The sequence below is a fragment of the Pyrus communis genome, chromosome 4 (assembly GCF_041283825.1).
Source record: "Pyrus communis isolate YQ-2024b chromosome 4, ASM4128382v1, whole genome shotgun sequence".
Classification (NCBI taxonomy): domain Eukaryota; kingdom Viridiplantae; phylum Streptophyta; class Magnoliopsida; order Rosales; family Rosaceae; genus Pyrus; species Pyrus communis.
In genome coordinates this window covers 22,700,741-22,724,128 of record NC_142568.1, presented here as the reverse complement: position 1 = coordinate 22,724,128, position 23,388 = coordinate 22,700,741, and the positions used below count along the sequence as shown (strand labels likewise).

Genomic DNA, 23,388 nt, shown 5'->3' with positions numbered 1-23,388 from the left:
TAACTTTTATTTTCTATTATTTTGAAAATTGTTATTGAAAAATAGATAAAACATCAATTGGTGTTCTACATAAATTAGGTTAAATATTGCTTTATGTGTTTTTTGTTTTTTTAGTATATTGTAACATCCCACCTCATCCAGGGGAGTGGAACCTGTAAGCCTTATATGTATATTCTCATCTCTACCTAGCACAAGGCCTTTTGAGAGCTCACTGGTTTCGGGTTCTGTAGGAACTCCGAAGTTAAATGAGTTCGCGCGAGAGCATTCCAGGGATGGGTGACCCACTGGGAAGTTCTCGTGTGAGTTCCTAGAAACAAAACCGTGAGGGCGTGGTCGGGGCCCAAAGCGGACAATATTGTGCTACGGTGGAGTTGAGCCTAGGATGGCCCAGGATGTGACAATATTTTCACAACACAGTCCACATAATCCATTTTCACCTATTTTGCTATTTGGAAAACGAAAAAATATTTAGCAAAATGTTAACAAACATACCCTAAACTTTTTTTTTTTGGGTAAATATCAATTTACTACCCTCAAATTTCGTGGTTTTCAACATTTGGTACATGAAGTTTTTTTTTTGTCCTAGAGTCATACTTAAAGTGTTAATTTTGGGACAGTCTCATACATCCGTTAGTCTGGTTGTTAAGTCTTCAGTTAATTGATGACATGGCGCCCATGTGGACAATGATTGGGCGCCACATGTCATTAAGGGTCCATGTGGGAATTAAAAATTTCAAAAAAAAAAAAAAACAAAAACAAAAACAAAAACCACCTGTTTGCGTCTTCTACCTCCCCCAATCCCCTCCCTTCTGCAACCCGTACCCTTTCTTCTCTCTGTTCCGAGGTCCTTTCCCGCCACTTCGACCTCCTCACCCAGCTGTCTTCCATCCACCACGCCCCAGCTTTCTGTCCTCTCCACCGTAGGATCCTCCATTGCCACCCTCCAGTCTTCCCTTCGCCACACCCGATCTGAGGTCTCCAGATCCCCTACCTTCCTTTCCTCCATTATCCCTCCATTCTCTCCTCTGCACCAACCCACCAAACCCTCATAAAAAACCCCAATTGTTATCAGATTGAAATTTAAGCATAATTAAAAGAATTAACAAAAAAAAAAAAAAGAAAGATATGGGTTCAGTTGTGGTGGCTACCCACCAAAATGCGGTGATGGATGGGAAGTCAGAGGTGGTGGTCATGATGATGAGCGCGGCGGCGGAGAAGAAAAATTGGGTGAGGCGCAAGACGAGGCCACCAGGGGTGCCGGGCATGCCAGGAAAATCCTTCATTAGGACCCGGAGCGAGTTCGAGGCGGCCCCCTCTGTGGTGGGTACATCTTCAACTGGGTGAACCGACCCATGGCTCACGTTCATCTCCTCCTGGTTCTTCAATTGGTCCGAACCATGGTCGTTAATCAGTCAACGATGGTAGATCGGAGTTGAGAGTTGAATCGAACGAGTCCGGTGGTTGCGGGATCTGGATTCTGTGGGGGTTTGGTGGGTTGGTGCATATATCCACACCTTGCAAGAGTTGAATCGGAGCTAAGAGTTTGGTGGGTTGGTGCATATCTGGGTTCTCAACTTCGGACTCGTTGTGGGATCTGGGACTCGTTTTGAGGAAAGAATGGAGGGATAAGAGCAACTCCAGCGTTGGAGCCCTCCCCCCTGGCAATACACTATTCAATTCACCTAATGAACAGTAACTGCCCTTAATGAACAGTAAGTAGCCCTGGCAATAGAATTTGCATCTCCACCGTTACACTTCAATAGCCCTGGCAATAGGCAATAAAATATTAGTATTTTTTTTATTATAAAATAATACAAAATAATTTTAATTGTAATATCGGATAAGATTTTTAATCGTTCTCGTTGCGCCACGTGTCATTATCCGAAGTATTATTAAATAATACAAAATAATACATTTATTGGTGATGGATTTCTGATAAGATTATTAACCAATCACGTCGCGCCACGTGTCATAATCGGTTCACAATCTTTGAGGATAGATTTCCATCAGATTTTTAACGAATGACGGCATGCCACGTGTCATAATCTGTTCACAATCTTTGAGGATAAATTTCCATCAGATTTGTAACGAATGACGGCATGCCACGTGGCATTATGCAGAACCTAATCCTTTCTGAATCCTCTATATAATCCACCATCCATCCTCACAAATCTCACACCAAAATTCTCAAGATCTCTATCATTATTCATAGTTTCTGCTTCCTTATTCACAAAAATTTGTATCATTATTCATAGTTTCTGTTTCTTTCTTTCAATGTCGTCTTCTTCTTCCTCAAGGATGATGTGGGAATACAATCAGGAAGAGGAAGAATTATTTAACGAATCTGAAGCAATCTTCAATCACCAGAGGGTAAGAAATGAGAGGGAAGAGGACGAGGAGCATCAAATGAGAAATGACGAAGTAAGAAGGGGCAGAGCCTCACATTCCCGTCGAGTCATCCAAGCTGCGGCTCAGATCTGCAGGCCCAGCCGTTCCGGAAACCTTGATAGAAGCAGGCAACGACGAGGTATGGAACTCTTGGATGATTATTTTGTTCCTAATAGTGCATTCCCTGATACGTACTTTAGACGTCGTTTTAGAATGGAACGACATTTGTTCAACAAAATCATGATTGCTGTTTGCAACCATGATTCTTATTTTGTGCAAAAAAAAGATGCTTTTGGTGCTATGGGTCTACTGCCTGAGCAAAAAATTACTGCTGCCTTGCGGATGCTTGCATATGAAGCATCTGCAGACCAAGTGGATGAGATAATGAGGATGGGGCAATCAACCATTCTTGAGTCCCTGATGAGGTTTTGCGGAGCAATCGAATTTATCTACATCGCTGAGTACCTCTGCAAACCTACACACATGGACTTGGAGCGGCTGTTGAAGAAGGCGGAGATGCGTGGCTTTCCTGGGATGATTGGAAGCATTGATTGTATGCACTGGACGTGGAAAAATTGTCCAAGTGCATGGTAAGGCGCTAACGGGGACAGAAAATGAGCAAAAAGTATCATTCTGGAGGCGGTGGCATCTTTTGATACATGGATTTGGCACGCCTTTTTCGGGGTCCCGGGAGCTCAAAATGACATCAACGTCCTTGCCCAATCCCCAGTGTTCAACGATGTCCTGCAAGGAAAGGCACCAAAAGTTACGTATAAGGTCAACGGACGTATGTACGACAGGCCATACTACCTAGCCGACGGCATCTACCCGCGCTGGTCAACCTTTGTCAAAACAGTGCCACGTCCGCGGAGTGCAAAGGAAAAACACTTTGCAAGCTGTCAAGAGGGGTGTAGGAAGGATGTGGAGCGTTGTTTCGGTATCCTCCAAGCTCGCTGGGCCATCGTCAGGGGTGCTGCCAGATTGTTTGATGTAGAGTCGCTTCGATCCATCATGATGACGTGCATTATTCTTCACAACATGATTGTGGAAGATGAGTACGATTATGAAGCTGTTGATGAATATGAGCCAGACCCGATGAACAATTCAAGAACACGTATATATTGTGCTCATGACGCCACCGATGAGCCCGTGCAACATGAGCCATTACAAAGGGATGGACGTTACAATGAAAGGCTCATTCAACGATATACTGCATTTCAAATGCCAGACATGCACAATGCCCGACAAATTGACTTGATAGAGCACCATTGGGCATTGAAACAAGCTGAAGATAATTAAGTTCATTTAGTGTGTTTTTTTGAATTTGGTATGTTTATGTTATTTTATTTGGTGTGTTTTATTATTTGGTATGTTTATGTAATTTTTTTATGTTTATGTTTATGTAATTCTATATGTAATTCTTAGTATGTTTATGTTTATGTTTATGTTTATGTATTTTTTTTATGTTTATGTTTATGTAATTCTTAGTATATGTAATTTTTTTATGTTTATGTTTATGTAAAGGACTTTTAATTAGAACGATGGACTTTTAATTATTTTATACAAGGACTTTTAATTTGAACAATGGACTTTTAATAAGTAACTTACCAAATTAATTTGAATAAATATTCAAGAAATTGGAAACAACATAAATAATACAAACAATAAATAATAAATTACAACTCAAAGTGATTGGAAAATTATGGGCTCCGATTACAAAAAGTACTCTATTCATCATCACTTAACCAATTTTGTGGTGCTAGGATGATCTTCTCTTGCGGTGCTAGAACCACCTTGGCTTGCTATTGCTTCTCTTGCACGCCTCCTTCGCACAACGTCCGCTTTATCTGATTTCCAAAAAAATTTAGAATTTGGAGACTTCCCTTCTAAAGACATGTTCATAATCTCACGATCTTGTTGAGCCCGTCTTTCTTCTCTAACATGTTCCCTTTCTTGCCTAAGTAGCTCTCTTTCTCTCTCATTAGCATAAAATTCTCTCTCAACAGCTGCTTGTTTTGATGCCTCTCTAGCCTTATCAGCCTCATCTTTCGCCAGGACCCTCGCCAAAGTCAATTCACCTTGGCAAGTAAGTTTTTCCATGAACTTTGCATAATCGTTCTTCGAAGCACTCCCTTTTCTCTTTGAAGCCTTCTTACCTTGAGGCCTAATTGGAAAACGGGTCGAACCCGACGCGCGTTCAGGGAGGGGCGTTTCAGACACTTCTTCTACATCATCTTCATGAACATGATCGGGTGTAGAGTGTAGAGGTGTGCTGTTCATGTGCACTTCTGGACCGACTGACACAACTCTAAATTTAGGACAATATTTGACAATATTCCAACATTCCCACCGGTTGAATGATTTATTTTTGCTTTTGGTTTTGGCAGCGTACCAAGCTTGTGCTTGAAGTTCCTACACAATAAAAATAAGTAACAAATAAATAATTATAATGAAAATAAGTAACTAGCAAATATATACATATATATATATAAGTAACAAATATAATGAAAATAAGTAAGAAGGCTTCAAGTTTAGTAAATAATGAAAATAAGTAACAAATAAATAATTATAATGAAAATAAGTAACTAGCAAATATATATATATATATATATATATATATATATATATATATGTCATGTTAATCATAACATGGGGCTAGAGTTCCAAGTTTAGTAAATAAATAATACAAACAAACAAATAAATAAATAATACAAACAACATAATTATAATGTAACAAATAAGTAACAATAAATAATAAATTTTGTACGTAACAAATAAATAATACAAACAAATAATTATAATGTAAGTATGTAACAAATAAATAATTCAAACAAATAATTATAATGTAAATTTGGGTATCAAATAAATAATATATTGTTACCTGATCCGAGTAATTGTCCCCACTTCGAATATTACTACTAGCTTGTGCCAAAGCGTCTCTCCACGTACTAAACGATTGGCTAAGTAATTTCCAACGAGTGGACATCGATTCTTTGGTTCCTTTCCCACCAATTTTCTCAAGAAAATTGGTATGAATAAGACTCCACATTTCTCGCAACTGCATCTCATTACCCGTAAGCGAACTATGAGTAACTTCAACCCAGCTAGTACGCAACGCAACATCTTCAATAAGCGACCAATTCTTACCTGCACCAGTGGTCATTTTGTTGAAAAAAAATGGATTCAAACTTTGAGACAAAGAAAGGAATGTGATTGAAAGTAGTTGAGAAAATATGAAATTGTTGTGTAAGGTAGATGATAATGAGAAGGTATTTATAGAAAAGTAAAAACAATTTTTTTTACAATTTTTTTCAGATTTTTCAGATATTTTTTTGATTTTTTTTGAATTTTTTACAATTTTTTTAAAATTTTTATTCAATTAATTAATCTCTGCCGTTAGATATAAAAAAATTTGAATTCCAACGCTCCAGATTGTGCCACGTGTCACAACGGTAACTTTTCAAAATTTTAAAACTATTTTTTCATTTATTTTTTAATTTATAAAGCATTTTAATATCCACCGTTGATCTCAGATCGAACGGTGGATATTAAATCTGACTTTTTTTTTTTTTTTTACCGTTGAGATCTAACGGTCCACATTAAGTGACCGTTAGGATCTAACGCACCGTGGGAAGCCACGTGGCTTCCCAACGGTAACTGACAATTGCTTTTTTAATTTTTTTTTGTGTCGGCGACGCGCCCCCACGCGCCGGTGGGGTGCATGCGCCTGACAAAAAATAAAATAAAATAATGCGCTGACGCCACCCTGGCGTCAGCCCCACCTCGGGCTCAAGGCCTGGCAATCCCTCACGGGCCTGGCCCTCGGGCCTCCCCCTGCCTTCGGCCTCCCGCACGCTGGAGCATCTCCACCGGCCCTCGGGCCATTGTTTTGGAGCCCGACCCCCGAGCAAAACCCCACGTTGGGGATGCTCTAAGGGAGGAAGGGAATGTCGGGAAGGAAGAAGAATACCAAATTTTTTTTTTTCTTTCTAATTTTTAATTTCCACATGGACCCTTTAATGACACATGGCGCCCGATCATTGTACACATAGGTGTCACGTCATCAATTAATGGGAGATTTAACAGCCAGACTAACGGATGTATGAGATTGGCTCAAAATTAACACTTTAGGTACGACTCTGGGATGAAAAAAACTTCATGTACCAAATATTGAAAACCACGAAACTTGAGAGTAATAAATATTTACCTTTTTTTTTTTTTTTTTTTTTTGTTTCATTGAAAATGATCGATGTTTTAACTTAATTTCTACACATTTTCTCGTCACTTGAGCTAACTTTAAAGACTTTGTAAAACAACTAAAGAAGTAATTTATGCATCATAGCCCGAAAAAGGTACATATTGGGTTTTAAGTTTGTTTTGCTTTTCTTTTATATTTATGCATCAAAATTAGATAATATTAAATTTCCCGGTAACTTTTGTGTTTTTTTTCTATTCAATATAAGTTCTTTTGACATTTTGTTTATATATTCTTGTTGAATTAGAGCTTGTCCGCTTGTACGAGCCCTAGTTTGGCCTAAGATTTTTCGAAAGTTGACAGCTTTGTCATTCTGAATCATTTCATTTATATTATAAAAAGTGGGAAAACTAGCATTATTCTAGGTATAAACTGCATTTTTTTTCAAAATTAAACGCACACAATATTAATATATAAAATTTCATCAAATAGAAATATAATATAATAAAAACAAAAAGTAAAATACAAATTCCATTTGCCCAGAAATTTAGTAAATATAAATCGATTCCTTGCTTTGTTTGGGGAGAGAGAGAGAGAGGGATAGAGAGGGTAGATTAGAAAGAGAGTTGTCGGCTTTGACTTGACGAAAATTTGGGAGATCTGCTGAGGCTGAGCCTGTGCTGCTCCTTTTATTCGTCGTCTTGTCCGAGCCACCCAGAAAGGACACCAAACTCCATTCCAAAACAAAAACCTCACTTAACCAATCTTACCAATCACAGATTCAACTCAATTCACAGTAAGTTCTTTAACCCTCTCTCTCTCTCTAAATCCCATTTTCTTTTTTCCAGTCTCACTTTTTTTCTTTGGAACAAGTCTATCACTTTCTGGGGAAAATCTCTTTCTTTCACTCACTTTCTCAATACCCAGATCAGTTTTTTTTGTTACTTCCTGCTGAATCTTGAAGAAACCCAGTTCCAAAATTGTGAATTTTGCTGCCCTTTTGTTGGTTTTTGTGTTTTTTAGATGATTTTGCTTACTGGGTTGTGCTAATCACGTGGGGTTTAGGGTAAAGATTTGATCTTTGGTGGTTGTTTTGTGATGATTTTTAGTTGTGGACTGATTGTTGAGTGTTTATGTGTGGATTTTTGGAGGGTAGTTTTTAATTGTTGCAAATTGGTTGATTTTGTAGTGGTTAAGTTGTAAAGGAAGAGCTTTTTTGCATTGACCTTGTTGGATGAGGCTTAGATTCACGAATGGGTTGTGTGATTAGTAGAGAAGCGTCTTCGGGAGTCAATTCTGAGTCGAAGGGGAAGAGGAGGGATTTGAGTGTAGAGTCTACTGGGAAGGTAGATGATGTTGTGGTGCCGAAGGTAGATAGTAAAACCGCCGAGGTTCATGTTGGTGGGGGAGAGGGCAAGAAGGAGGAGAATGTCCATGGAGGTGAGAAACCTCCGAGGGGGGAGAGAAGGCGATCGAAGCCAAACCCGAGGTCAGGTAATGTACCAAAGCAATCGCGTGGCGCCCAAGTGGCGGCCGGCTGGCCACCCTGGCTCACTGAGGCGTGTGGGGAGGCGCTCAATGGGTGGATTCCACGGAAAGCAGACACGTTTGAGAAAATTGATAAGGTAGGTTTTCATTCTTCTTTTTATGGAAATGGTTTTTTTTTCATGGAAAAGTTGATGTTGTGATCCTTTGCTTGTTTTCCTAAAATGATGCGACAAATATGGTTTTTACGAAATTAACATAATTATGGTCGATTGTTATGAACTGAACGGACAGTGTGATAAATCAGATCATTTGAGATGCATTCTTCAAAGTTTTCTTCTTTGGAATGCCTATTACAAATGAGGCGGCCATAAATTGCAATTAATTGAACAATGCCTATCACTTTTATCTTCATGTTTTGCTCTTAGTTTATGTATATTTTTTGTGCATGATTTTGATTTCTTTCATTTTCTTTTCCCTGATGTTAGATTGGGTCAGGAACGTATAGTAATGTGTACAAAGCTAAAGATGTGTTGACGGGGAAAATTGTTGCCCTAAAGAAAGTTAGATTTGACAATTTGGAGCCCGAGAGTGTGAGATTTATGGCTAGAGAAATTCTAATTTTGCGGAGACTGGATCATGTCAATGTTGTAAAGTTGGAGGGTCTGGTTACGTCAAGAATGTCATGTAGTTTGTACCTGGTGTTTGAATACATGGAGCATGATCTAGCTGGGCTTGCTGCAAGCCCTGAAATTAAATTTACAGAACCACAGGTTAGCCAGTATGTCGCTAATCTTTGAAGTCCATTTGCCACTTTTAAAAATATATAAATGGTTATGGTACTTTTCTGATGTTTTGACATTTGATGCATCTCACAATTCAAATTTCAGGTAAAATGTTACATGCATCAACTTCTATCTGGACTTGAGCACTGTCACAACCGTGGTGTGCTTCATCGTGACATTAAAGGATCAAATCTTTTGATTGACAATGGAGGAGTACTTAAAATTGCTGACTTTGGATTGGCTTCTTTTTTTGATCCAAACCATAAGCATCCAATGACTAGTCGGGTGGTTACTCTATGGTATCGACCTCCCGAGCTCCTTCTTGGGGCTACTGATTACGGTGTGGGTGTGGACCTCTGGAGTGCAGGTTGCATTTTAGCGGAGTTACTAGCTGGGAAGCCTATCATGCCTGGTCGTACCGAGGTAACTTGATGACTCTCTTTTTGCATTTGCTTTTATCCTTGCTTGTAAAAACTAAATTTGTGGGAAGACATTTAACAACTAATGTTTAAAATGGAGATATCGCCAAGTAATTTATAGCTATTGCATTGGAATGGTCAATGCGCACATCTAGCTAATTGACTTTCATAAGACTGAGTTTCTTGTGTTCAGTTGGTTAAAATAGATGTTTGAAGCTACAACCTTATCCAGTTTTGTTAGTTTTAAAATGCTGAGATGATAACATTTTTAGGGTTTCTCACTGACTAAACTTCTGACATAACTGTAGAGCATATCTCACATATTTGCTGCTCACGTAGGTGGAGCAACTACATAAGATATACAAATTATGTGGTTCACCTTCAGATGAATACTGGAGGAAAGCAAAGTTGCCCAATGCAACGCTATTTAGGCCTCGGGAGCCTTACAGAAGATCCATAAGAGAGACATTCAAAGATTTTCCCCCAACTTCATTTCCCCTTATCGAAACTCTTCTTGCAATTGATCCAGCAGAACGTCAGACAGCCACAGCTGCATTGAGTAGTGTGGTGAGTTCTTATACTATGATATTTTTTTCTAATTTCAGGATCTTGATACTGTATGGCTGCTTTCTATGTACTCTAGTTCTCTCTACCAGCTTAATCAACCAGAACACATCTTGGTTTCTTGACAGTAGACTTGTTGGATTTAGATTCAACACTGATAATTACTTTCTGCATCTCTTCTTTTGATTTTATATTTTGCACTCTGGAATGGTTAATGAGACTAAAGCGTTCCTTAGACTGTCGCCCACTTACCTGCCTAGAATTGGGGCCCAAGTCATATCTCATAGTGCGGTCCCTAACCATCGCTTTAGAGTTTAGACTCTAGTTATGCTAATTGGGTCCATATGTTGATCCATGCCTGCAACGATGAAAATCATGTGCGCGCTAATTGATGGTTATTTGCATCTATTATGATTCCTTCGATAAATGTGCTTACATACTCTATTTGCTCTTTCTTTCCTCATTTGCAGTTTTTCCTGTCAGAGCCTTATGCATGTGAACCTTCTAGCCTCCCGAAGTATCCTCCAACCAAAGAAATAGACGCCAAACGCCGGGACGATGAAGCTCGTAGGTATGTGTCTTGTTGACTTTTTGTTCTTTCACCTTCTGATATCTTGCTGTTAAAGACTACTTATTTAGCATAAATCATGCATGTTGTCAGAGCCTGGACCTTTGAGGATAGAGTATAATGAACTCGTGTGATCATATTGATACTCCGATGGGTTTTATTAGTTTATCTGTTTATTATATGGAGCTTTGGACAAGATTAAAAATAGGTCAATAAGACACCTCATTTGTCTAAAGTTACTCATTTTCTGGTTTTCTATGTAAACTTTCCCTGAGTCATCTCTCGCTCACTCGCACAGATTCTTTCTGTCATGTTAGCCCTCGAGCGCAAACATGCATTTCTGCTGTCTTGAAACATTTGTAGCTAATTTGTTACTGTTGTTCGTCTTAGTATACTATTTTGGCAAAATACTTATTTTGGTATATTACCTGTCTTGAAGACATCTCTGAAACAGGGCAATGTTTGATGCTCAACCACCATAAGCGAAATTAATTTCATAAACACACTTATCTTTATAATGTGTGAAGTCTGACTAGCACAATTTTTGGTGGTTGTGCAGACTACGAGCTGCTGGTAGATCCCAGGCTGATGGTCCAAAGAAAACACGCACACGGGAACGGGCTCCTAGGAGTGGTATGCCGGCTCCAGAAGCCAATGCGGAGCTTCAGTCCAATATTGATGTATGTCCAATAAGTTGCCTCTATCAATTATTGTGTCATCGTTTACCTTTGACCCTTCCATTTGCATAAACATCCTTCTTTCGCTAGTCAAGAACATGCATATGCTTCTAGATTATGTATCCGTTGAAAAAGATTAAATGAAATAGAAGCGGACTACCTTTATGAAAAGAATACTGCTGAGATGTCAATGAGATTAACCTGTTTGGTTTGCCATATGTAAATGAGTTTCGATTTAATGCACTTGGTGTCTATATTCTTACACATGACATGACCATTTGGCCGACTTTGGCATTAGTTATATGATTCAGGTTTCGATTTATAAGTATGTTAAACACATCAGTTTTCTTCTGAAACAGAGAAGGCGCCTAATTACGCATGCAAATGCAAAGAGCAAAAGCGAAAAGTTTCCTCCACCACATCAGGATGGGGCAGTTGGCTACCCCTTGGGATCTTCACATCATTTTGATCCTGCCCTTGTTCCTCCTGATGTCCCTTTCAGTACAACCTCATTCAGTTATCCTAAAGAATCACTACAGGCTTGGTCAGGTCCGTTGGTTGACCCTGCTTCTGCCGGTGGTCCAAGACGGAAGAAACATACTGGACACGATGGGCGAGAAACTTCAAAATCCTATACAGGAAACCTTAGAGAGAAACATGACAATGCTCGTGTTAAGGGAAAGAGAAGTGCGGCTTGAAACCGAGTTCATATGAGGAAGCGTAGTTACAAAGAGTTTCCGGAAAAGTGAGTTTATCATCTCCAGCTTCTAGCAGTGTATTTTTCCAACAGAAATGCAGGGGTAAATACAATTTTTTTTTTTAATTTTATAAATCCCAATTAGCTTCTCTCTTTTTTTTTTGCCCCAATACTTACAAGACATGGGATTTTTGTTTTGTTTGTTCATTTTTCAATTTGTTGGTGAGATTGGTGAGAGAACTTGCCTCTGTTATGTACATCTTCATCTTTTGATTCCTTTTTTTTCCAAGTGTGTGGTGTTGGAAACTTATGCTTAGAGTAGTGAAATGATTTAGTAAAGAGTTGCGTTTATACGCCAAACTTCTTCGTCAAGTTTTGTTCATCAAATGATGCGTCGGTTATTTATTTTAGTATGCACACCCTTGTGGACTCAACATTTATCTTTTTGTCTTTCTTAAAAAGAGGACAACTGGTGGCGAACTACGGTCATCTATCTCTTTCAGGCTCGGAGGAGACAAATTGGGAATCCACCCCTTCATAGCTTACGAAACACCGAACCCAGGACTTCCTATTCTATTTTTAAAGAGCTGTTGTTTGCACTTTTTCACTGGACTACTTGTGGTTGGACTCAGGGATTTATCGAACCTAAGAATTGAATAAAAAATTGGACGATTTGAATTACAATCTCTGAAATGAACCTTTCATTAAAGCAACCACAGAAAGGCAAAGTAGAAATAAAGAACTAACAAAATCTTTGCCCAAAAAATTCAAAAGAATGATCCAAAATATTTGCCTTTTATTTATTAAATAAAAAGAGAAATGGTATAAGGTATTGGACCAATCATGGTATCACGTCTGGCAAATATTTTATTATATTCTATTGTCATGCTTTTAATTTACATTTTTATATTTGAAAATTAGTATCTTCCCAACAAACGTGTTTTATTTTAGATAAATCACACATCTTAAAAAATTTCAATCCTAAAAAGTAAAATAAATGAACACAATGCAGTGCCTCAAAACCCAACTTTTTTTAATCGACACATTTTAAATTACTCTAATTTACAAAATGAAAACGAGTTTAAATTTAATTCAGAGGGATATACAAACTAGTCTAACTTATCTAACGTAACTCAACCCTAATGCATTCACTGTTGACACGAGATACATACTTAAATGGAGGCAAGCGAAAAATTTAACGATTTTTCAACTGATCTAACCCTCAACTGCAAGCAAATTAAAATAAAAAATTTAATTGAAATTGGTTAGCAAAGAACGGAAAAAAAAAGAAGAAAAACTACACGACAAAAGATCATTAAATTAAATTAAAACCCCCACTAAACAGCACTGAGCACTCTCTAAAACCGCCAGTAAAACTTCCGTAGCTCTCTCTCCTCCCTCCCTCTCTCCCTCCCTCTCTCTCTCTCTTTCTCTCGCCCCTCCACACACACACAGTGGGTTCTTTCTTTCAGTTGCAGAAAAATCCACGATCGTCATCTTACTCTCTGCAGAAACCAAGAAAAACTCTCGGGGGCGAATACCATAGAAACCAGAAGGCAAAAGCAATGGAAGAGAGCAGCAACAGCAACACCGCCGCTAGCAGCGTCGCCCAAGCCATTGCCGTAGCTCTCGACTGGAGCTCCACTCCCGACGCCCGCAAAGCAGCCGTTGCTTTCCTCGAATCGGTACTCTCTCTCTCTCTCTCTCTTTTCTCTGACTAGAAACTTTACCTGTGCTTTATTAGAACTATAACTTGTCTCTCTCTCTAAAAATTTGTAGTTTGGTTGCTTTTGTTAAATGGGTATTGGATGAAAAGTATGAAATGTAAATTCTTTAATCGCATTCGTAAAATTTCAATTTGAAGGAGTTTATTGGATGATTTCGTTGTTTTCGGGTGGAGTTTCAGTATGTTAATTGGTATTTTGAAGTGTTGAAAGGCTATGATGTTATGCAATCTGTTACTTGGTTTAAGCAGCTGTCTCATCTTCCATTGTTTATTATTCCTTCTGTTCAATTTGTGCAGATTAAGACCGGAGATGTGCGGATTTTGGCAAACACTGCGTTTCTTCTAGTGAAGAAGGATTGGTCTTCCGAAATTCGGTTGCATGCATTTAAGATGTTACAGGTATATGATCATAAGGAATGTTCTTTATACAGATTTCTGTTGATTTGTAACTATGTTAGTATTTTCGTCTGATCCAAAGGCCATTGTCGGGAGTTCAAATTTGAAATTTGAAAATGCAGCTTTTATTAGGAACTATAACATAACCGCGTCATTTATTCTTTTGTTTTCTTCAATAATGTAATGAGGTTATATCATATTTTTTTTACTATTAAAGTGGTCTTGTTGGACTGTTGGAGATGATTTGATAATACAATCTATGATCAAGAGGTCGTGGGACTGGTTTCCCTTAACATCCAAATGCTCCTGGCAATGTAAATTACTTTGCACTTGATGTCATATTTTAAGTTTTGCTCCCCAACCTTATTGGGATCATAATAAAGGAAGAAGGGCAGGGTACAAACATAGTGTTCAAACGGCACAAAGTTTCTAGAAAAGAAAAGGTTGAAGCTTTACAATCTGAGATGTAAAAGCAGTTTCCTGATAATTCTCAATTTCTGTTGAAAATGCCAAAACCCTGATTGATGTAAACTTCTTGTTACAATTTCCAAAATAGGTTTCTGTCTCCCTGTATGATTGCGCTTTCTAGTTCTATCTGAAACATTTAGCATCTAATTATATAACCATGTAAAGTTCTGTGGTATTATTAGTGTAACAAGAATATGCATATTTTTGTGCAGCATTTGGTCCGATTGCGGTGGGAAGAACTAAGCCCTACAGAGCGTAGAAACTTTGCAAATATCACAGTTGATTTAATGTCTGATATTGCAAGTCCTAGTGAGGAGTGGGCTTTAAAAAGTCAGACAGCAGCCCTGACTGCCGAGGTTTACACAGCAGTTCTTTTGACTCTATTGAAACTGCCAATGGTTAGTTTTCCATTGTAATACTCACCTGTTTTAATCTGTTGCAGATGGTTAGAAGAGAAGGACTAAATCTATGGCAAGAATTGTTTCCAACTTTGGTTTCATTATCCTCCAAGGGTCCTATTCAAGTAAATATTTTTCCTCCTTGTTCACTCTCTTTCATTTAAAACATGTTTAGGTTATCACCTTACTTTCTACTCCTCATTGATATTAGGCTGAGTTGGTCTCCATGATGCTAAGGTGGCTTCCTGAAGATATTACTGTTCACAATGAAGACTTGGAAGGTTTATTCAGAAATGTGTCTTGTGCACTCTTTCCTCTTGCCTGTGAATTGCATGTGTGTATGCACGTGATGCTTGTTCCTGGATTTAGATTGCTGCATAGCTTATCCTGATTCTTAATGGTTAATACAGGAGATCGGAGAAGGCTATTGCTGCGTGGGCTGACCCAATCTTTACCTGAAATTTTGCCTTTATTATACACTGTATGTCTGGCTCCTTAATTTTAATAGAAGAAGTTGCATACGATGGAGTTGTACTAATGAATTAAAATGTGCAGTTACTAGAGAGGCACTTTGGAGCTGCGTTGAGTGAAGCAGGAAAACAACAATTTGACCTTGCAAAACAACATGCAGCAACAGTAACAGCTACTTTGAATGCTGTTAATGCATATTCTGAATGGGCTCCATTGCCTGATCTTGCTAAATCTGGTATAATTCATGGGTATGGTATCCTACTTTGAAGTTTTGGTGGATTCTGATTTAAAGCTGTTGGCAAGTGTCTCTTTCTTATCTCCTCTCTCTCTCTCTCTCTCTGTACAGATGTGGTTTCTTACTTTCTTCACCTGACTTTCGTCTTCATGCTTGTGAGTTTTTCAAACTTGTTTCCCAAAGGTACGAAATATAGTATTGTCAATTGCTTTTTCAATATATATATATATATATATATATATATATAGAGTTATAAATTATGCGTTTTCCACTTCTTAAGACATTTCCGTAACAGTTGTGTTATCCCGATTTATGTCATGCAGGAAGAGACCTATTGATGATACCTCTGCTCCCGAATTTGATTCTGCAATCAGTAATATCTTTCAAATATTGATGAATGTCTCCAAAGAATTTTTGTACATATCTAGCTCCGGTACTGGGGTAATTGATGAAAGCAATATTGAGTTTGTGGAATATATATGTGAAAGTATGGTGTCTTTGGGTTCCACAAACTTGCAATGTATTGCTGGTGATAGAGCTGTGCTACCACTTTATTTGCAACAGGTAACTAGAACATCGGGCTATATGCAACTCTTTGCTGCTTGTTCATTTGGTTCTGTCAACAAGTGATTGGTTATTGAAATAGAATATGACTAATTTTATTCTTTTTTATTTTCAGATGCTGGGGTTTTTCCAACATTTTAAGCTAGCTCTTCATATTCAATCTCTCAACTTTTGGCTGGTATGAAGATAATTTCCCAATCATTGCTGTAATGTACCAGTAACTGAGACTATGTCATACGCTACATACCATGTTTAATTGTCTTTCATGTTTATATGCATGTTTAGGCGCTAATGAGAGACTTGATGTCCAAGCCAAAGGCTGTTGCTCGCTCAGCTGGAGATGGTTCTGATCCGGTCGATTTTGAAAAGAGAAAAATCTTAAGTTTTTTGAATGATGAAATATGTAGTGCAATTCTGGATGTATCTTTCCAACACATGCTCAAGAGAGAAAAAGTAATTCACGGAACAACAATTTCTTTGGGGCAGTTGGAATTATGGAGTGATGATGTTGAGGACAAGGGGACTTTTGGCCAGTATCGTTCGAAGTTGGTAAGTAGTTCGTAGAACTTAGATATTTTTGTTTCTACATTAGCTCATGCTTCTTCAGTTCAGTAAGCATAAAATTTTGCACGACATGTATAGGTTCTCTGGAATAGGATTCTGTTAAATAATTAATTCCATGTACAGATACATGGATGGGTACATTCCTTGACTTTGTTAGTAATTGCCATTCAGATTAGAGGATCCATTAAAGTAACCTTGAAATCTAGCTCATTTCATTTCATGTTGACCATTATTGCTGTCTTGCATCATATAAGAAATTTCTCTTTGTTCTGGTTTACACTAGAAGAAGTCTTGAAAATAGTTCACCTGACCTTCCTTGGCCCGCATTTTTCAAAAGTTTCCTTCCCTGATGAATGCTCTTAATGCAGTTAGAACTGATCAAGTTGGTTGCCTTATACAAGCCTCTTATAGCCGGTTCTAAAGTTTCTGAAAGAATTGAGACAATCATCAAAAGCCTCTTGCTTTCTCCAATGCCTGCTCAGGTTTGGTTACAAGCACTTTCAGAATTCAATTTGCTATCTTTTGAGTTTCTAGCATTCCAGTATTGCTTGCAAGCCTTGCGGTGATGGTTCTTATAAATCTCCATCCTCTGTCTAATTTCAGGACTTAGCTGTGATGGAAAGCATGCAGTTGGCTTTAGAAAATGTTGTAAGCACTATTTTCGATGGTTCAAATGAAATTGCCGGGGGTCATTCTGAAGTTCAACTTGGACTATGCAGAATATTTGAAGGTTTATTTTAAACATTTCTTTATGTGAGCTTTGGAATTTTTGTATCCTGAGTTTCTTATCATGACTTGTTTCTTGACTTGAAGGTTTGCTTCAGCAACTTCTTTCTCTGAAATGGACTGAGCCAGCTCTTGTGGAAGTACTTGGGCACTACTTGGATGCAATGGGTTCATTTTTGAAGTATTTTCCGGATGCCGTGGGCAGTGTCATTAATAAATTATTTGAGCTCCTAAACTCGCTCCCTTTTGTTGTTAAGGTCGATTTCAATTATTTAATTTCGTTTTGTTATTCATTGTATTTTAGAGAATCTTTGAATTCATATTATTATTCAGCAGGATCCATCTACAAGTAGTGCACGGTATGCAAGGCTGCAAATCTGTACATCGTTTATTCGTATCGCCAAAACTGCTGACACAAGTGTTCTGCCTCACATGAAGGTGACTCGTGTTTCTTTGATACATCCTTGAATTTTCTGGTGTGTCTTGTGTATACACAACTTTCACGCATATAGTATATGCCACTGGTAAGAAAGACGTAGAATTAAATTAAATCACTCAGAGTAATTTTTATTAGCAATTACAGTCGTAGAATCTCCAATATTTTGAATAGCATACGTTGGCTACATCAACCTAACTGTTGCAAGAATTGACAGATCTGTATCCACATCATTGGCATGTAGTCTTGCTTCCTAGAAGAATAATGTATATCAGAAATAAGATTTTTAAATGCTCCCCAAATTAAAGTTGTGATCTGTAAATATACGAGGGTCTCTATGAGGGAAAACAAAAGAGTTTAGTCAACAAGTGCATGCCCTACTGAAGAGAACCCATGCTTTTAGATTTCGAAAATACCATTCTGTTTATTGACTTTTTCATGTGGTATTTTATGTAGGGTATAGCTGACACCATGGCGTATATGAAAAGTGAAGGTTCTTTACTTCGTGGTGAACACAATCTCTTAGGTGAAGCGTTTCTTGTCATGGCTTCTGCTGCTGGGTAATGCTTCTTTTGCATGAATTGACCATGTATTTGTATTGTCAGATGGTTCTGCTCTTGAACATTTGTAAACTTTGTACAGAATTCAGCAGCAGCAAGAAGTTCTGGCCTGGTTACTAGAACCTTTAAGCCAGCAATGGACGCAGATTGAGTGGCAAAATAATTATCTATCTGAACCACTTGGTCTTGTTCGCTTGTGCTCCGAGACCCCAGTTATGTGGTCAGTTTTCCACACTATCACATTCTTTGAGAAGGCACTTAAGAGAAGTGGAACCAGAAAAGCCCAGTCAAATCTACAACACAATTCAACAGAAAGTTCTATGCCCTTGCACCCAATGGCTTCTCATCTATCATGGATGCTGCCACCTCTTCCAAAAGTAAGCATGCTGCTCCTGAAAACTAGCTGTCTTAAAATTCCTAAATCCCAATTCACACTTATTTTAAATGTTGTACATTCTCGACCATTTTCTTATGAAACTTCTTCACTACAAGGTAATAATTGATGCATGTTGTTGATCTGCAGCTGTTTCGTGTCTTACATTCCCTTTGGTCTCCATCTGTATTCCAAATATTACCTGGAGAGATTAAAGCTGCAATGACCATGAGTGATGTTGAGAAATTCAGTCTTCTTGGTGAAGGAAACCCTAAATTGCTAAAGGGTACCATAGCCTTCGCCAATGGATCCCAGATCAGCGCAAATAAGGAAGGATATGTGGAGTCAAATGAATCAGACATACGAAATTGGTTGAAAGGTATTAGAGACAGTGGGTATGTATTCCTATATTTGAGTTGGTTTGAAACTTTTTCTTTGAAATGCATCTTTTTTGTAGGTTTCTTTCGTTTAATGATTAAGATATTTTTTATAATTGTAGGTACAATGTATTGGGCCTGGCAACCACTGTTGGGGACTCATTTTACAAATGTTTGGATAGTCAATCTGTTGCTCTAGCTCTAGTGGAGAATATACATTCAATGGAATTCAGGCATATCCGGCTGCTTGTTCATTCAGTTTTGATTCCTTTGGTTAAATTTTGTCCTGTGGATTTGTGGGAGGCATGGTTGGAAAGGCTCTTGCTCCCATTATTTCAACACTCCCAACAGGCTCTCAGTTGCTCCTGGTCTGGTCTTCTACATGAAGGGAGAGCAAAGGTCCCAGATGCCCATGCCATACTAGCTGGGTCGGACTTAAAAGTGGAAGTAATGGAAGAAAAGCTACTTAGGGATCTAACACGGGAGATTTGTTCACTCCTCTCTGTTATAGCTTCGCCGCAGCTAAATACTGGGCTTCCTTCCTTGGAGCACTCAGGGCATGTTCATCGTGTTGACGTATCTTCCCTCAAAGATTTGGATGCGTTCGCATCAAGCTCCATGGTTGGGTATGTTTGATTGACTTAGTTTCTTATCTAGGTTTCTTAAGTTCTTTTCTGTTAATCTGTACTGTAGTAGTTGTATAACTTTGTGAATGTTATTTTTTCCCTAAGTTCTCTGCTCTCAAAGTGTTCTTCGTTTACAGTTTCCTTTTAAAGCACAAAGGTCTTGCCCTTCCGGCGCTGCAGATATGTTTAGAAGCTTTTACATGGACAGATGGTGAAGCCATGACAAAAGTTTCTTCCTTTTGTTCTTCTTTGATTGGTTTAGCGGTATCGACAAATAGTGTGGAGCTCCTACAATTTGTTTCTAAGGATCTATTTTCTGCCATTATCCAAGGTTTAGCCCTTGAGTCAAATGCTTTCATCAGTGCCGATTTGATTGGTCACTGTCGTGATATATACATACATCTTTGTGAAAGAGATCCAACTCCTAGGCAGGTTAGTTACGATACCTTGTGCTATCTAATATTTTGGGTTATGCTGGTAGTAATTATACTCTAATTACTGATTACCATAAGAAACTTAATTGTCGTGCTTTTTGGGTTGCCCAGATTCTGCTCTCGCTCCCTTGTATCAAACAACATGATTTGCTTGCGTTTGAAGAAGCTTTGACGAAGACATCTAGTCCCAAAGAACAAAAGCAACATATGAAAAGCTTGCTTGTCTTAGCTACTGGAAACAAGTTAAAAGCGCTTGCTGTTCAGAAAAGCGTCAACGTCATAACAAATGTATCAAGTAAGCCCACATAGCTGACTTCACCATCATCTCATGCATTCTGTTTCTTTTCCCAGATTTTCTGCATTTCATATTTAGGTTGAGGTTCAACTCAATATTTTCCTTTCCTTTCCTATTCGGAGATATATTTTCATTCAAAAAACTTTATAATTATGCAACAGCTAGTCAACCGGGTATATTTTTACTAACCTGCTGCAATCATAATTTCAGCGAGGCCTCGCAGCACGGCCAACACTAAGGAAACCAGAGCGGACGATGGAGAGACCGTTGGTCTGGCAGCCATATTGTGATGCATGTGTGATGTGTTGTACAGAAATCAAATCAACTCGAAGGAAAACATGTTTGGAATATGATGAGGTACGAGAGCTGTTTCATTTTTTTCGGCCATAGGTCTACGGAACTTTGTCCACTCCCGGAAGCTACCTCGAATACAAGATCGATCGTTTAGAAGTGTTCCATGACACTGTTATGTTGTATTGTATTGCCATGAAAATTAGGATTTCAAAACTGAAATTTCATTGTATAGCACTAATCAGAAAACGGAGAGAGAAAAAAGGTTTGGCAGATTAGAACATAAACACATCGGGCAGTTGCCGTTTAACATTGGCTTGTTTGGAGCTCAAAGCTCAAACCAAAACTTTCATGTGCATATCATCAATGTTGTTTCCTACCTTGCAACCCCTACCAATCATTGTTCACATGCGAAAATGTCACAAAAATAATTTTGTGTTAAAAAACCACGTGTTAGTCCACATTTTTTTTCCATAGGCATTAAGAAAAATGTTAAAAACTATGTTGAAAGCAGTTTTACTTTTTATTAAGCCGTAGAAGGTTTTTTTTTTCTTTTTATTATTAAATATTTAAGTGGGGAACTTGGAAAATCAATAAAAACGACAACGAGATGGGTTATATGATAGTTTTTTAAACATTTGCAAAACTGATAGAAACTGTGAAAAAATTTCTTCAATACTATGTAAAATTGAATGGTACGAAAATAAATAATTGGATGAAAAAAAATCTAAATAAATGATTGAGGTTGAAAATAGAATATCTAAACAGATGATCGAGATTAAAAATAAAAAATTTAAACAGTTGTGAGGTATATTTTTGTATCATTTTCAGAGTGTTGCAAATTTCTTATAATTCAAGTAAAACGTGTTTGGTGTAATGGGGTAAAAGACAAAGATAATCTTCATTATATATTATATATTATATATTTCTTCTCTTCCATTCTCTTCTAATTCTTATTTTATTTGTTTCTCCTTGTTTGCAAGTCATCGCTGTCATTTGTTTCTCCTACACGTGTACATGTAGTTTGTATATTGTGTAAAATTCTACCGGTACAACTAACACACTGTCGTGCCAACGACTCTTTGACAAAGGTGGCACGCGTTCGTTAGTTCGGGCCTTTAGCCCTAACCCTAAACCCTAGGGTCGTCCTTCACCATTGCGATAAAGTTACACTAATTCCTAGCCCTCGTTTCAAAAATTATGCTCTCGTGTGTAACATACAACAAATGAATAAAGTGTTGAATATATTAATGATACAATAATTAAAGAATTAATGATTAAAATTCTTGTATATTATAGTATACACCAGTGTTTATTGAAAAATCTATGTTGTTCAATATCGACAGGAAAATAGAGAAGTTTGAATGGGAATCATATCATCATTTGACATATGAACGTACAATTTAGTTGTGTATGTTATATTGTACTTTACAACAGTACATATTAAAAAATCTCCGTTCTTCGATCTCAACAGGAAAATACAGAAGTATGAATGGGAATCGTGTCATTTGATATATGAACCTGCAGTTTTAGTTGTGAATGGTAGGCGGGAAGAATGGCAGGTGAAAAGTGTTGGATGAAAAAAGAAAAAGTTAAAGGTTTAAAACTGGATATATATACAGTTAAGCGGTTGCTTCTGGTTTAGTCTAGTTAATTCTATCTTCCTATAAACCCTAGGTATCATCAACCTTTAAAACTTGTACAAGTTGTTCCCTGCTGCACTGCCATTCCCTAAACCTTATTCTCTGCAGGCTTCGTTTTGTTGAAGGTGGTGGTCGTACGTATAGGCTATAAGAGTGAGTACGTAGCTTAGCTACCATTAATGGGACCTGGTGGAGGCCCCCCAGGACCTCCCGGACCGCCAGGTTTCGGCGGCCCTCCTGGTCCGCCTCCTCTCTTCGGTGGCTTTTGTGATTTTATTGGTTCATGGTAAGTATATATGTATGTAAATCAACATCTTTTGATTTGTTTTTGTTATCAATTTGTAAATTTTATGATATTATCTTTGTACGTAAATCTACATTTTAACTCGTTTCTCTCCCTCTCTCTCTCTCTCTCAAGCCATGCGCATGCCATATCCGAAAAGGTGAAATAAAATGTTCTAAAATGTTGATGAAATGACCATTTTGTTTATGGGAGTTTTGCAGTGTGAGTTTTCTGTGCTGCTGCTGGTTATTGCAAGACTGCTTTGGTGGGCCACCACCAGGGCCTCCTGCACCCTTTGGCCCGCCTGGACCGCCGCCACCTCCATGAGATCATCAAGCAGGCTTGAGTTTCCATAAATCAATTGTACCGCATATATTAGTAGCAATGCATGTACAATAACTTTGGATTAGAAAGAGACTTGTAATTCTGAGTCCTGTTCTGCTAAACTCCAAAGTCCATGTAAATTGTGATCGATTTAATTTAAGAAAAATTAATAAAAGGGATTTGAAAACTTTGAGTTTTAACGATAATAACAAAATAAATGGTAAAGTGAATAGTATCAGAATTGATTTTTTAATATAAAAATATAGTTTTTCGTTAAAGTAAATAGTACCGAAAACCTTTCGTTCTCTTTAATTTAATGTTGAAGGATAAAGTACAATGAAAAAAAATTAAATGACCACCTACCATTTGATTGAGATCGAACGTTAAAAAAGTACAATGAAAAAAATTAAGTGACCACCA

At 37.9% G+C, this 23,388-nt stretch overlaps 2 protein-coding genes and 1 long non-coding RNA gene across 5 annotated transcripts; all 3 read left to right on the top strand.

The window, feature by feature from the left end:
• The first annotated feature begins 7,041 nt into the window (after window positions 1–7,041).
• On the top strand, window positions 7,042–12,150 carry LOC137722978 (putative serine/threonine-protein kinase At1g54610). Of its 2 annotated transcripts, none has more exons than XM_068462118.2 (8): window positions 7,042–7,379; window positions 7,773–8,208; window positions 8,557–8,841; window positions 8,959–9,276; window positions 9,612–9,839; window positions 10,307–10,407; window positions 10,964–11,084; window positions 11,441–12,150. In XM_068462118.2, the coding sequence occupies exons 2-8, from the start codon at window positions 7,837–7,839 to the stop codon at window positions 11,777–11,779; spliced, it is 1,764 nt and encodes a 587-aa protein (XP_068318219.2). In that variant the 5' UTR covers window positions 7,042–7,379; window positions 7,773–7,836; the 3' UTR covers window positions 11,780–12,150. The 2 variants fall into 2 exon arrangements, with proteins under 2 accessions (XP_068318219.2, XP_088549187.1); XM_088693061.1 differs by having other exon boundaries at window positions 7,162–7,649.
• A 964-nt stretch (window positions 12,151–13,114) lies between these two features.
• LOC137722551 (protein HASTY 1) lies at window positions 13,115–21,051 on the top strand. 2 transcript variants are annotated; one of them, XM_068461581.2, is made up of 22 exons: window positions 13,115–13,463; window positions 13,802–13,903; window positions 14,581–14,724; window positions 14,811–14,891; window positions 14,978–15,047; window positions 15,177–15,247; window positions 15,322–15,485; window positions 15,584–15,655; window positions 15,796–16,036; window positions 16,152–16,214; window positions 16,322–16,585; window positions 16,969–17,082; window positions 17,204–17,330; window positions 17,414–17,583; window positions 17,663–17,764; window positions 18,219–18,322; window positions 18,405–18,699; window positions 18,846–19,090; window positions 19,195–19,698; window positions 19,836–20,130; window positions 20,244–20,427; window positions 20,638–21,051. In XM_068461581.2, exons 1-22 carry the CDS (start codon window positions 13,344–13,346, stop codon window positions 20,715–20,717), a joined length of 3,612 nt encoding a protein of 1,203 aa, XP_068317682.2. In that variant the 5' UTR covers window positions 13,115–13,343; the 3' UTR covers window positions 20,718–21,051. The 2 variants fall into 2 exon arrangements, with proteins under 2 accessions (XP_068317682.2, XP_068317681.2); XM_068461580.2 differs by having other exon boundaries at window positions 13,128–13,463; window positions 17,660–17,764.
• Window positions 21,052–22,361: 1,310 nt separating this feature from the next.
• Window positions 22,362–23,155, top strand: LOC137721676 (uncharacterized). The gene is made up of 2 exons (XR_011066699.2): window positions 22,362–22,647; window positions 22,866–23,155. It is a non-coding gene; the product is annotated as an uncharacterized LOC137721676 (long non-coding RNA).
• Window positions 23,156–23,388: the final 233 nt, after the last annotated feature.

What these genes read in the sequence shown, in the direction of transcription:
- LOC137722978 (XM_068462118.2), top strand. Translation starts at nt 7,837, where the DNA reads ATGGGTTGTGTGATTAGTAGAGAAGCGTCTTCGGGAGTCAATTCTGAG. An exon ending in CGTTTGAGAAAATTGATAAG is followed by an intron (nt 8,209 to 8,556) that starts GTAGGTTTTCAT and finishes CCCTGATGTTAG; the next exon opens with ATTGGGTCAGGAACGTATAG. An exon ending in AGCTTCAGTCCAATATTGAT is followed by an intron (nt 11,085 to 11,440) that starts GTATGTCCAATA and finishes CTTCTGAAACAG; the next exon opens with AGAAGGCGCCTAATTACGCA.
- LOC137722551 (XM_068461580.2), top strand. Translation starts at nt 13,344, where the DNA reads ATGGAAGAGAGCAGCAACAGCAACACCGCCGCTAGCAGCGTCGCCCAA. An exon ending in CCTCCAAGGGTCCTATTCAA is followed by an intron (nt 14,892 to 14,977) that starts GTAAATATTTTT and finishes CATTGATATTAG; the next exon opens with GCTGAGTTGGTCTCCATGAT. An exon ending in TTCAAACTTGTTTCCCAAAG is followed by an intron (nt 15,656 to 15,795) that starts GTACGAAATATA and finishes TATGTCATGCAG; the next exon opens with GAAGAGACCTATTGATGATA.